This window comes from Anarhichas minor, unplaced genomic scaffold (assembly GCF_050575085.1).
Source record: "Anarhichas minor isolate MPS153535 unplaced genomic scaffold, ASM5057508v1 ptg000140l, whole genome shotgun sequence".
Classification (NCBI taxonomy): Eukaryota; Metazoa; Chordata; class Actinopteri; order Perciformes; family Anarhichadidae; genus Anarhichas; species Anarhichas minor.
Window position 1 is genome coordinate 157,799 of NW_027466586.1, and position 13,406 is coordinate 171,204.

Sequence of the window (13,406 nt, forward strand, 5' to 3'; positions counted from 1 at the left end):
CATATTATTTATTCAATGTTTCATTCCATGTTCTGTTGAAGAATAAGCTCAGATAATGTGTTAGATAGATAGAGAGAGAGAGAGAGAGAATATTAAATTAACTAACTAAACAATAGTGCTAAGAAAAACAGTTATTTTGAACCCAGCATATTGGTTTCATAAACTGTTGCCAGAGAAGCGACTGTGAGAGGTGTTTAATGGAGCCATACTTAAGTAGGATATGAGATCATGTAAGATAGAGCGTGAAAATATAAACAGAACATTGTGATAAAGTAAACATTAGTTACAGTGGCGGCTGGTCAATAGAGGGCGCTAGGGCGCCGCCCCACCTTGAGCCACAACAAATACAATAAAATAAATAATGATAATAATAAACTATACAAATTGTCAATATTTGTGTTTTTGAAATATGGAATCACTCAGTAATATGTGTAAAATATGATATCTGCGGTAAATATATGCTTTTCCTGCACGTCCTCTCCGCGTGCACGTCTCAGCAGCTCTGGGGCGCTGGAGAAACTGCCCAAAAGAGGCGGGGCTATGAAGCAGTTTAGCCAATTGCTGATTAAAGATATAAATGTGTGACATACAATTTAGCCAATCAGCGTCCTCAAATAGATTCAGCTTGGGGCAGAATCGATTCAATGGGTACATCCCAAGTCTCTTAATTCTCATTTCCTCGCTCCTCTATCCTCGCTTGAACCGGAAGTTGTTCTGCGCCGCCATATTGACGGCCATCCCAAAGCTCTTATTTAGCTCTGAGGATGGAGGATGGAGGAGGGATCTCTGAGGAGCCATGAGCGAGGACCCACGAGAACAGACTTCCAGGAAGAGTTTTAACGGCCGACACGCCCCTCACTGTTCATCAGTCATGTGATTGGACGCCTGCAGCCGATCGGACTGATGAGATTTTGTTCAACATGTAAACAGTGAAGAGGATCACAGATTAAACTCAAGCTTTATATTTGATTAGTTTTCTGATTCAACATCTGGTTTAAATAAATGTTCATTGTAGACTGAACAACAAAAGGACCACAAACAACTTTCGACATTTATTTGAAAGATTTGTGTTTTCATGATCTGAACTTTTATTATGGAAACAATTAAAGTCAGAGGGAACTGGAGAGACGAAACACTTATATATATATATATATATATATATATATATATATAGAGAGAGAGAGAGAGAGAGAGAGAGCTGGAGAGACTAAACACTTTTTACATCATTTATCATCATTTCATTCAGTCACGTGAGGCTGTTCATTCCTGATTGTCGGGTTTGATGAGTTTTATCATTTAAGAGAAACAATAATCATATTCTGGGTTATTTAATAATGACGTCACAATCTGAATTTTAAAACGTACAGACGCAAATAATTCATAAATAAGACGATCGCATTCCGCCGGTAGAAATGGATCCTGTGCTTATAAACAGAACACAGGACACAGTTTGTTAACAGACTACAGAGAGAAACACCTCTACAGTGGTGATTACTGTGTGTCTTTATTAGTTATTAGTGTTATTAGTTACTGTTATTTAGTATAGTGATCATGTGATCAGACACTAACTTATCTAAAGTCTCTCCAGCTGTTAAAGCCGACTGACAGCTGCTCCAGCTGTGATCAGCTGATCCTCCATCATCAGAAACAGACGTCGCTTCACGTGACGCAAGGGAGGAAAGGACGTCTCATGTCTCTTAAAACATATCTCCTCGTTCCTCTCTCCTCGCATGGTTTCCTCCATGCATCCCTGGTGGGAGGGACTAAGACGCAAGGAAAGGACGCAAGTGAGGGAAACGAGGATGCAGTTAAGAGACTTGGGATGTACCCAATATGTTGAAAAAAATCTCATCAATCCTGGCTGCAGCGTCCAATCAGACTTGGGATGTACCCCTAGGGTACAAGTCTCTTATTTGTCTTTTCCTCGATTCCGGTTGAACCAGTTTCAACCGGAAGCGACCCTCGCTTGAACCGGAAGTTGAAACCGGAAGACCCGTTTGAGGAGAAACTTCAGGCCAAAGAGCTGATATCAGATCAGCCTGACCTCACAATTTTCCAGAAAAGTGTACAAATGTATGTAAGCCCATTCCTATGGAAGCCCATTTCCCCCAGCAAAAAAAATTATTATTATTTTGCTGGCGGAAAAAAAGTAAAGAAAAAAAGACAGTTGTTTTGTTTTTCTTTACTTTCTTTACTTTTTTCCACCAGCATAAAAAAATAATAATTAGAATTATTTTTTATTTTTTTGCCTTCGGAAATGGGCTTCCATACAATTGTGATTTGACCTGCCAGCCTGACCCAGACAAGAGGAAGAGGAGTGACTTAATGAGAGATGGGTTTGGTTTTGGTACAATTGACGGGATTTGATTGGTGGAGTGTGACGTAAGGTTAGAACTATAAGGTATAAAAGTGAGACGTATAAGAACTCTGACACTTTGGATCTGTTGTGAATTTGTCACTGTGAGCACAAGAATAAACGATCCCCACTGGTTGCAACTCCAAGAACAGCGTCTCTCCTCTTCATTCAGCCACAACAATGATTTTATTCTGCTGTGTGCAGCGTTATGGTTAATATCCTGAATATTCTGGATATTTTAGGAAAGCTTGTTTTGCCTGTTTTTCTCATTGGACCTTCTTTTCATACATTTTTCTATATGTTTGACAACAAAAATTATGAGATTCATCAAGTAGAATTTGTCCTTTTCAGATTGAACATTTCAAAATAGATGAGTGACTGTCAAGTGACAGTCAACTTGACAGTCAAGTTTGTATTTGTCACATATTCAGCATACATTGTGCCCTTCCAGTACTGTGCTTAAATACCACATATATGCAATACAATATAACAAAGTACAATAGGCTATATACAACAAAGTATCACAATAAACACAAGTAGAATCATTGGATTCAGATAATTCTGTCAAAATAATTCTGTTATTGATCTCATATTGTGGTGTGATGACCATATTCTTTGTCCATGAACGCACCATAAAGTCCGAGGCCCCTTTAAATTGTAAGCTCCTCCTCTTCCGCTGAGCCACGTCATCACTGATCACAAACAAACATGGCGACGCGCTGCACCAGCCCGGCTTCTCTGGCCGTGTTTGCGGTGATTTCGTCCGTTTTAGTCGCTTTTTATGTCACCGGTTCGGGCGTAACGTGTCCGGTCGTGTCTCTGGCCGTTGTGACCGGACTGGTGTCGCTGCTGTGGTGGTTTCGGTGGCGGCGGGACGACCGGACCGACCGGCGGGTGTGCGTGCTGGTGTTGGGGGATTTGGGTCGCAGTCCTCGGATGCAGTATCACGCTCTGTCCCTCAGCAAACACGGGTACCATGTTACGTTTGTCGGGTTTCTAGGTAAGAATGAAGCTTCATGCTGTCATTCATTATTCATTCACCTGTTTCCCTCACATCTGTGTCTCCACAAGACTTCAGCTGATGTGTTAATCAATAAACTTTATTGATAATAGTGTCACAGAGCGACCGGAAGTACATAAACAAGTACTTATTCTAATAATATGAGGATGTTAAATACACAGTGTACCAGTGTTGGAGGAAGTATTCACATCCTTTAGTGTAGTAAAAGTACTAATACCACACTGAAAATACTCTGTTACAATAAAGTACTACTACCTCAGTGTACAAGTACTCTGTTACAGTAAAAGTACTAATAACACGCAGTAAAAGTACTGGCACCACAGTCTAAGAATACACTCTTACAATAAAGTACTAATACCTCAGTGTGAAAATAATCTGTTACAGTAAAAGTAGCGATATAACGTTGTAAAAATACTTTGTTACATTAAAAGTACTAGTACCACACAGTATAAATACTCTGCTACAGTAAAATGTTCCTTCAGTTAAAGTGTGTCAGTATAATCAGTAAAATGTAGTTAAAAGTATTTAAACTGTGACTGTTGTGTATGTGTGTGTATGTATATATATATATATATATATATATATATATATATATATATATATATATATATATATATATATATATATATATATACATATATATATATATATATATATATATATATATATATATATATATATATATATATATATATATATATATATATATATATATATATATATATATATATTATATTCTATCATTAGATTATTACTCAGTAATGTATAAAAGCAGGATTTTATTGTTGTTTCAACTGGAGATAATTTTGAATTATTAACTAATTATTATCTTCATTATGGATTCATCTGATGATTATCTCCGACATTAATAAATGGCAGAATTAATAAAACCGTATTCTTTCTCTGATATTGTAGAAACGAAACCTCGTGAAGACGTTCTGAGAGAAGAGAAGATAAAGATGGAGCCCATCACAGAAGTGAGAGGTGCTCGAGGTAACGGAGCCTCGTTCTGCTGACGGTGTTTAATGTATTCAGATACTTTACTGCAGTACAAGTACGAGTACTACACTGTGGAAATACTCCAGTACAAGTCAAAGTGTTAGCAGCAAAATGTCCTTTAAGTATTTCAAGTAAAAGTATTGATTGATCAGTAGAAGTACAATATGTACCTCTGAGATGTAGTACAGTAAAAAGTACAATATGTACCTCTGAGATGTAGTACAGTAAAAAGTACAATATGTACCTCTGAGATGTAGTACAGTAAAAAGTACAATATGTACCTCTGAGATGTAGTACAGTAAAAAGTACAATATGTACCTCTGAGATGTAGTACAGTGTGTACTTTTGTGTTTCTTCAGTCGGTCCAAAGGTCTTCAGATACGTGACGAAGGTGATTCTTCAGAGTCTTCAGCTCCTTCATGTGCTGCTGAAGATGGAGACTCAGTCTCATATACTGATGCAGGTACTGGACTCATGTTGGTGTACTTTATGTATTCTGTATTATATTCATGCACTGCATCTGAATATTAACACATTTACAGAAACATGATTCATGTTTTCAGTTCTTATGAATAAATACAGAAACAATCCAAACTGTATATTATATATATATAGTATATATAAAACATATAATATATATAATATTATAAAATAAATGTAATTATACTACCTATAAGTATTTGTACACGGTGAATGTGACGCCGCCCTTCTGTCCGATGTTAATGATCGTTTCCCAGAATCCTCCTGGGCTGCCCGGCATCGCGGTGGCTTGGCTCGTGTGCGTCGTGCGAGGCAGCAGATTCGTCATCGACTGGCACAACTACGGCTTCACCGTCATGGCGCTGAGCCTCGGAGAGACGCCGCTGGTCCGGCTGGCTCGGTGGTGAGATGAGGCTGATCGATCGGAGTGATTAGTGATCGATGGAACTCTGAGGACAACGGGATCATGAGATCAGAGTCGTGTTATTGAGATAATAAATAGATTTGTGATGCTCGGCCGACAAGAAACACATTCCTGAACTTTATAAGTTAATGTATATTTTCTAAAGTGTTAAAAAGAGTTTTCTTCTTCTTCCAGGTACGAGCACGTCTTCGGTCCTCTGGCCGCTCACCACCTGTGTGTTACCACCGCGATGAAGGACGACTTGCAGAAAAACTGGGGCATCCGGTACGTTTGTTGTGGACTCATCGTGTTTTTATACATCAGAAATAAAGCTCTGCAGACAATCGCTCGGGTGGAATATGGTCTTAAAAAGTATAAATATAAGTCTCCTTTTCTAAAATGATTCAAGGCACATTGACGTGTTTGTTCTACCGGTCAGAATGTGTTAACAACGACCAGAATGACCAGTGAACAGTATGAGAGTGAGGCTTCCAACCGACCAACCAACCTGACCACGAGCTGGAAGCTGAAACCTTCAGTTTGTTTGATTTATTCTCTGTGACTGTTTTCAGGGCGACGACTCTGTACGACCGGCCGGCCTCCGTCTTCAGAGAGACTCCTCTGAAGCTGCAGCATGAGCTCTTCTTCAGACTCGCCAACACTCATCCTCAGTTCCAGAGCAGCCGGTGAGAAAAACTCAATGACTTCAGCTCTGTTAGAATAAATCGACATGTTATATTAATAACAGACTCGTGTGGGTTCATCACTGCAAGCAAATCCTTTGTTTGAAGCTGCCGTGCAGAACGTCTGTCTCCCCCTCTGGCAGGGACAGACGATAGCAGCTGGTCGTCTGGTGCTTCTGGGGTCGATGCTCCAGATGAAAATAGAAACTCGTCGTTCAGAGGAAGGATTAAGGTTAAAAAATGTTCAAGGGTGGACGTGAAGAGAGCGCCCACCTTTAAAATCTCAGAGAATATTCCAGTTATTTTCATGAAATGTTTTGAGTTCTTTCTCTGAATATTAATCCATCGACTCCAATATGCAGTCATACCTGAGGTGTTGACGGTAACGGAGGTTCCTTTATGCATGAAAGTCCAGCTTTAAAGCCACAGAGCTTTATTTCAAACTTAAGACTTCAGTCCAGATCTAAAGAAACATCAGCACCGTAATAAGTTATAATTAATAAGTAGAAGACGCTTTAGTTCATTCAGAGATAAAGTCAGACTACAGTCAGCTGTAGTGCTGCACTAGTTTACGCTGAAGAGCACGACGCCTCGACTCACCTGTTGTGTGTTTCCACAGGTGTGAGGATGAAGAGGAGGAGGAGGAGGAGGAGAGGACCGTTTTCTCAGTCCGTGACCTCACTGATGACACGGTGACGTTGAGGGCGGAGCGACCGGCGCTGCTGCTCAGCAGCACCAGCTGGACGGGTGAGCGGAGACAAAACAGAATAAAACATTAAAGAACCAACGAGAGACGTCACGACGACTACGTCACGTCTCACAAACAGTCTGAACCTCCAACAAACCAAACTGCTGCTTTGCACAAAGTCACAGAACATGTTGGCGAGAACATCGTCGCAGCATTTACAGCAGCAAGTTCCTCTTTGTCTTTCTAATCCTGTCTCGTGTCCCCACAGAGGACGAGGACTTCTCCGTCCTCCTGGAGGCTCTTGAAGGTACGAGAGCTTCGTCAAACTGCTGCTGTTGAACACGGAGCTTTGAACGTGTTTCTCATCAGCTTGTTTTGTTCTCAACAGAATACGAAGGTTTCATTAAAGGAGGAGCTTCTCTGCCGTCTCTAGTCTGTGTGATCACAGGTAACAGCTGCCTCATGTCTGTCCCCACGTCTCCTTAAATACAGCTCTATCTGACTGTGTGTGTGTGTGTGTGTGTGTGTGTGTGTGTGTGTGTGTGTGTGTGTGTGTGTGTGTGTGTGTGTGTGTGTGTGTGTGTGTGTGTGTGTGTGTGTGTGTGTGTGTGTGTGTGTGTGTGTGTGTAGGTAAAGGTCCTCAGAAGGATCACTACAGGAAGCTGATTGACTCTCTGCATCTGGAGCATGTGGAGATCTGCACTCCCTGGCTGGAGGCTGAAGACTATCCCGTCTTATTGGGTGAGAAGAATATTGTGTAATAATAGTGTGAACTGTGTGTGTGTGTATATAATGTGTGTGTGTATAATGTGTGTGTGTGTTTCAGGTTCAGCAGATCTGGGTGTTTGTCTCCACAAGTCCTCCAGCGGTCTGGATCTCCCCATGAAGGTGGTCGACATGTTTGGCTGCTGTCTGCCCGTCTGTGCCATCCACTTCAGCTGGTGCGCGCGCACACACACACACACACACACACACACACACACTCACACTCACACAGAGTGTGTGCAGACTGTTAAAGATGCCTCTTCTCCTCAGTCTACACGAGCTGGTGAAGCACGAGGAGAACGGACTGATCTTCAGAGACTCTCAGGAGCTCGCTGAGCAGCTCAAGGTGAGAGGAAACACCTCCCTGTTCCACCTCTAACCACACCCAGCAGTGATGTCACTGGGTCCTGGAGTACACCTGTACATCACTGCAGCGAGCTGACAAGTTAAAGGGACAGTAGTGATGTTATGTGGTGTGGTTGTATGAGGTTCTGTTGCGTAAAAATGACTTATTTATTGAATATGTTGTATTACTATGAATATGAATGAAGCGTTAAGAGTCGACCTTTACTGTGAGATCCTGCTGTCAGACGAGAGAAAGAGACGACTCGTTGCATCAGTTTACTGGTTTTGTTCTGCGTCACCAAAACATGTCGACCTGTAAGTTTGATCATCAAAGAAACTGAACTAAAGTATAAAGTGAGAAATCCAGCAGAGCTTTTTAAAGGAGCTGTGTGTTTCCAGTCTCTCCTCTCAGAGTTTCCCAGTTCAGACGGCAGACTGGGAGAGTTCAGGACGAACCTCCAGACCAGCAGAGGGCAGAACTGGGACGACAACTGGGACCAGAACGTCCTGCCTCTGATCACGGCTCCCTGACGGGACACCAGAGCGGGATTCTGTTACATTGTGTTAGCAGCAATAAGGCTGACGAGTCACGTTAGAATATCTGGGATGAAAGACAGAAAGAGCTTCTTTTGTTTCACTGGAGACGAAATGCAGCAGAAACACTAACAAACAGTAACGCTCTATATTAAGGTCTTTGTAATAAGCGTTAGTTAAAAGGTAATAAAGCCTTTATAAGATTCTTATTAACATATGTTAATAACCATATAAATGTTAATAAAAGCATTATAAACATGTGTATTATTATATAATATGGTATTTGTTAGCACTGAAAATAACAGTTTTAGCAGTTTAAACACGACATATAAATAAATAATAATAATAAGCCCTTATGAGTATTTTATAATTGTTTATAAAAGCTTTACGAACACATTTAGTGTTTAACTAACTTACCTTTTATTTCATTGTTTCTTTATTAACATTAAATATACTTTATTATACATTTATTAGCAGTCGACTTAATGCAGGTACTGGAATCTAAAGCGAGAACAAATCATTAGAATTAATAAATCCTTTGATGCATTTATTAACAGTTGTCTTAAAACTGATAATAAATGTATAATAAAGTACGTACTCATCTTAATAAAGGTTTAACGTGATATAATAGGTAAGTTAGTTGTGTAATACTTATAAGATATGCAAAGCTTTTATTAATGTTCTTAATAAGTTTATAAACTAACAAGTTTTCTATAAGTGCTTATAAATGTCTTATCTAACAATAAACAAGTTCATAATGCTATCAACACTTATATAGTCTTATTAACACAATAATGTAAATAAGAGTTATAACAGCCTTATTACCTTTTAACTAACGCTCATGACAAGGACCTGAATAAAAACCTTTTCATTCCAGTGTGTTTTTTTCTACTTCACGGCACCTAAATGTGTAAAAAGGACTTTGATACGATGTACATTTGTAAATAAAATCTTTATTGTCTCCGGTGGCGTCGCCTGAACAGTCTGATCATCTCTACAGCAAAGACTCTGTTGTAAGGAAACACCTGACTCACGGCTCCTGTGATCACGTGATGGACGATTCCTGCTTTTTCTGTCAAAATAAAAACATATTCAGAAGGTGTCGATAAGTAGAAATAATAACTAAAACCACACCAGCCTCATTCATAAAGAGAGGTAAGTTCTGTCTCACCGAGCTGCTGCTTGAAGCCGCCGTACGTCTCCTGGTTCCTGATGGTGGAGCAGATGAAGACCTCCGGAGACGAAGACCTCAGGACCTTAGAGAGCAGCTCCACCAGACGCTCTACAACATCTGGGTCATACACCACATCTGTACAGGAGGGAGGAAACATCTGCATCTGAACGAGGCGGGAGGCTTCAAAGAATAGTGAAGTTTCTTCTGTGAGGAACTTTTAACAGTCTCAGTTTAGTCCTGATCCTATATGACACCACGCTGCTGGAGACCCAGGACGTATTGCTGGACCCGCTGGAGGGAAGGGAGGCACGAGAGAACCAGAACCAGGACTGAGAGGGGCAGACTGTCAGACCCTGCTGCAGTAAAATGAGAGGTTTTTTAAAGTCTGGTGATCAGAAACACTACCACTTTAGTCCACAGGGGGCGACAGAATCAACACTAAATGAAAATGTCTTGAAAAAGCAAATGATTCACTTGTTTAAGCTTCTAAATTGTGAGACTTCTGTTAAAGCTGAATAGATCAATATGTTTATGTTAACGATGGATCAGATTACTTTGTGACCAAACTCTATGAAGCGTTTTAGCTTCTTTCAGCTGATTCTTTTGGTTCCGTCTCAGTGTTTTCATCTCTGATATCGATCCTTCAGAACGGATCATCTGGACTCTGACCTGCAGCGATGACGGTGTCGGCCCCGATCTGAGCGATCTGCTCCTCCGACGCTGAGGTCCAGTCCAGCTCCTCCACGCCGACCGTCCGCTCGCTCAGACCGTTGAGCCGGACGTTGTCTCTCAGCTTCTGCAGGACTCTGGGGTGACAGTCGCTGAAGACATATCTGTTCGGGCCGCAGGAGCGACAGATGGTGATGCCGGTCAAACCCACGCCGCTGCCCAGCTCCAGAACTGTCCTGCAGACCGGAGGGCGCAGAGGGGACGGATTTTAAAAAGAGAGTTGAGGGAAGCGGTCATAAACAAACCTTTTCTCTCATCAGCGTCGTTCTTCTCGTGGTGGTTTTTAGGAGTTTTAGGATACCTGCCGGTGAAGTTCTGCCGGTGGTCCAGAGCCCACTCGGCCAGGTACAGAGCGGCGTCCCACGTCACCAGGCCGGTGGTCCCGTCTGAGATCAGAGCGACATTTTCCAGCAGGCTGACCGCTTCACCGCTGGGCTGCAGGGCGAGAAACAACACCCACATGTCAATAATAATAATGTTAATATTAATAACAAACAAAACAATCGATATGAGAGAAAATAATATCAATAATAAAATAAAGCAATAAAGCGTCGACATCACATCAAAGCCAGTCTGTAAAAATGTGTTTTAAGAAGTGATTTAAAAGTTTTCTCTCCTCAGGCGGGTCGTTCCAAAGCCGAGGGGTCCTGATGGCAAAAACACGGTCAGCTTTTAGTTTTCAGCCTTGACTTTGGAACAACCAGAAGGACCCACATGAGGCTCTAAGCCAGCGGCATCATAAGGGGTCAACATCTATTCTACATATTTCGGGGAGTGAATGTCAGGGGAGACGGTATTCCTACGGGAGCCGAGAACGAACGCAAGATCACAAATTCATGGCTGGAGTTACTGTTCAGTTATGAATCTCCTCCGACAGTCGAGACCTTGAAGGCTGAAATCAGGTGTGATTTAATGAACCAGATCTTGGGGAAACTAAATAATTTACTTATTTGATGACATGATTTCGAGATAAAGGCTTTAAAAATATTATTGCGTGTTTTTTTTACATTTCTAAAGGATTTTTCTGACATTTTGGATCCCCGATGACGGACAGAAGTGTTGATAGTCATTCATCTTATGAAATATGAAAGCTGACTATGAAGCCTGATGGAAGTCCTCTCTGAGGTAAATACATCTGTGTGTGTTTAGTCATCGGCACCACGAGGATCCCGGCTGTGAGCCGGTGAACGGTGCAGCAGGTTCGGTACCAGAATGTAGCTCTTGTAGCACTCGGTCGAGTCTTCAGCACCGACCACTTCAGCCAGAGCGTCGTACAGCTCGTCCAGCGGATCGCAGCCCGCGGCCTCCTGCTGTAAGGACACGACACGTTACTCTAACGAACACATATGAAGCCGTGTTTCTGGTGTGATGTCGGTCCAACGATTCAGTCCAGAGTGGAATATCTCATGTGTTAAAGCTGCATTCTCTCTACATTACATTACATTACAGTCATTTAGCAGACGCTTTTATCCAAAGCGACTTACAATTCAGATTCTATCACATTTCTACACCGTAGGCACAACTACAGGAGCAATTTTGGGGTTAAGTGTCTTGCTCAAGGACACATCGACATGCGACTAGCAGAGCCGGAGCCGGGGATCGAACCACCGACCCTCTGATTGAAGGACGGCCCTGCTATCCACTTAGCCACAGTCGCCCACTCTCTAGTGTCCACCAGGGGGCGACTCCTCTGGTTGTATAGAAGTCTATGAGAAAATGACTCTACTTCTCTCTTGATTTATTACCTCAGTAAACATTGTAAACATGAGTTTATGGTCTCAATCTCTAGTTTCAAGTCTTCTTCAATACAGCATGATGTTCATTTAGTACATTATGGTCCATTTAGAGTCACACAGACCATAAAGCAGGGGATGCTTTAGGGCGGGGCTACACGGTGATTGACAGGTCTCTACCAGAGACGTATACGGCGTAAACATTTTTTACATTATCAAAACAAAATCATGAAAAGTAATTGTTAGTTGTCGCCATAAATAACTGACTAATGAGTTCTTTAAGAGACAGAGAGACAGAGAGACAGAGAGAGACAGACAGAGAGACAGACAGAGAGAGACAGAGAGAGACAGAGAGAGAGAGACACACAGAGAGACAGAGAGAGAGACAGACAGAGAGACAGACAGACAGACAGACAGACACAGAGAGACAGAGAGAGACAGGCAGACCTGTCTGATGAGCTCGGAGAGGAACAGCTTCCTGTATCTGACTGAAGGTGGAAACTTCCGGCACAGAGAGTGAAGACACGTCTGTCAAAAACACAAAAGATTCATTGTTGATTATATTATTGATAAATGTTTTATGATCATGAAATCATGACATCATTGTGTGCCGGCTGACTGACCTGTTTCAGGATGTCTGAAATCAGATCTGACGATTTGTTGGATTCGAGATCTTTTTCTAAAAACTGAAATGTAGAAATGGTCAGTTAGAAACTATGAAGCTGTTTTAAGCCTTTAATGAGGTGAATTTGCTCAAATACTTATTCATAGAAGTCAGAAATGTTAATGTTTCTTCTCAGAATTATGGGTTTAATCTCACCTTTTATTATCAGATATTGACTTAAATAATACAATAATAACTCTACTATCAGCATTCTTCCTTTATTTACTATTTAACAGAACATCAATAAAGACTGATATCGAATATACACATATATTAATCAATTGTGATCTTTTAACATATATATATATTCTTAATATATCACACTATTTTTCTTTACATCCTGCATTTCACGTTTGTTTTCGTGACAAATAAAACCATTGAATTTAAATAAAATCGACCTTTGTTAAATAGACATTTTACACAAATCAACAAGTCTGCATCGCTTGTTATGTTCGTATTCTATTTTAAATAAATGTACAATAAAATATTCAAAAATCCAGAACACAGTGGAGACAAATCCCACAGGAGAGTCCGCTGATCTGTGGAATAATACGAATGATATTCTGACACACAACATCTTTTGTGAATGAAGTCCGGTGTGATGTTGACACAGAGACACTGTGTTATCACCCGGTGGTACTCACGGTCCAGGGGAACGAAACCAGCTGACTCATAGCGAAGAAAGACTCCCGGAAGTCCCGTAAAACATCCACCTTGTTGTCTCTTTTGCTGCCTGAGGTGTGGTTGTGCTCTGAACGCTCCATGCTCTCTCTCAACGTGTTTGTGTTTACTTCCTGATTACCCAGAAGGCATCGCGCTAGAACTACACTAC

The 13,406-nt window shown here is 41.2% G+C and overlaps 2 protein-coding genes across 7 annotated transcripts; one reads left to right on the plus strand and one right to left on the minus strand.

The window, feature by feature from the left end:
• The first annotated feature begins 3,046 nt into the window (after window positions 1–3,046).
• alg1 (ALG1 chitobiosyldiphosphodolichol beta-mannosyltransferase) lies at window positions 3,047–9,242 on the plus strand. Of its 3 annotated transcripts, none has more exons than XR_012952085.1 (13): window positions 3,047–3,356; window positions 4,293–4,370; window positions 4,736–4,839; window positions 5,114–5,259; window positions 5,455–5,544; window positions 5,832–5,945; window positions 6,562–6,689; window positions 6,899–6,937; window positions 7,019–7,078; window positions 7,261–7,371; window positions 7,457–7,571; window positions 7,666–8,055; window positions 8,140–8,272. XR_012952085.1 is itself a non-coding variant. In XM_076085127.1 (13 exons), the coding sequence occupies exons 1-13, from the start codon at window positions 3,065–3,067 to the stop codon at window positions 8,269–8,271; spliced, it is 1,485 nt and encodes a 494-aa protein (XP_075941242.1). In that variant the 5' UTR covers window positions 3,047–3,064; the 3' UTR covers window positions 8,272–9,242. The 3 variants fall into 3 exon arrangements, 2 of the variants coding, with proteins under 2 accessions (XP_075941242.1, XP_075941243.1); XM_076085127.1 differs by having other exon boundaries at window positions 7,666–7,741; window positions 8,140–9,242; XM_076085128.1 differs by having other exon boundaries at window positions 3,195–3,327; window positions 7,666–7,741; window positions 8,140–9,242.
• eef2kmt (eukaryotic elongation factor 2 lysine methyltransferase) lies at window positions 9,208–13,377 on the minus strand. 4 transcript variants are annotated; one of them, XM_076085131.1, is made up of 8 exons: window positions 13,219–13,377; window positions 12,534–12,596; window positions 12,358–12,438; window positions 11,386–11,484; window positions 10,479–10,612; window positions 10,118–10,353; window positions 9,446–9,583; window positions 9,208–9,346 (listed from the first exon to the last, which is right to left on the minus strand). In XM_076085131.1, exons 1-8 carry the CDS (start codon window positions 13,336–13,338, stop codon window positions 9,228–9,230), a joined length of 990 nt encoding a protein of 329 aa, XP_075941246.1. In that variant the 5' UTR covers window positions 13,339–13,377; the 3' UTR covers window positions 9,208–9,227. The 4 variants fall into 4 exon arrangements, with proteins under 4 accessions (XP_075941246.1, XP_075941245.1, XP_075941248.1 ...); XM_076085130.1 differs by having other exon boundaries at window positions 11,386–11,487; XM_076085133.1 differs by lacking the exon at window positions 9,208–9,346 and having other exon boundaries at window positions 9,446–9,801; window positions 11,386–11,487.
• Between the last annotated feature and the right edge of the window lie 29 nt (window positions 13,378–13,406).

Bases quoted from the DNA above. Each gene is read 5' to 3' on its own strand.
- alg1 (XM_076085127.1), top strand. From the start codon at position 3,065: ATGGCGACGCGCTGCACCAGCCCGGCTTCTCTGGCCGTGTTTGCGGTG. The intron at 4,371-4,735 runs GTAACGGAGCCT...GTGTTTCTTCAG, and splicing joins AGAAGTGAGAGGTGCTCGAG to TCGGTCCAAAGGTCTTCAGA. The intron at 5,946-6,561 runs GTGAGAAAAACT...GTGTTTCCACAG, and splicing joins CCTCAGTTCCAGAGCAGCCG to GTGTGAGGATGAAGAGGAGG.
- eef2kmt (XM_076085130.1), bottom strand. From the start codon at position 13,338: ATGGAGCGTTCAGAGCACAACCACACCTCAGGCAGCAAAAGAGACAAC. The intron at 12,597-13,218 runs GTGAGTACCACC...TCTACATTTCAG, and splicing joins TGGTTTCGTTCCCCTGGACC to TTTTTAGAAAAAGATCTCGA. The intron at 10,354-10,478 runs GTATCCTAAAAC...TCCGGTCTGCAG, and splicing joins CGGCAGAACTTCACCGGCAG to GACAGTTCTGGAGCTGGGCA.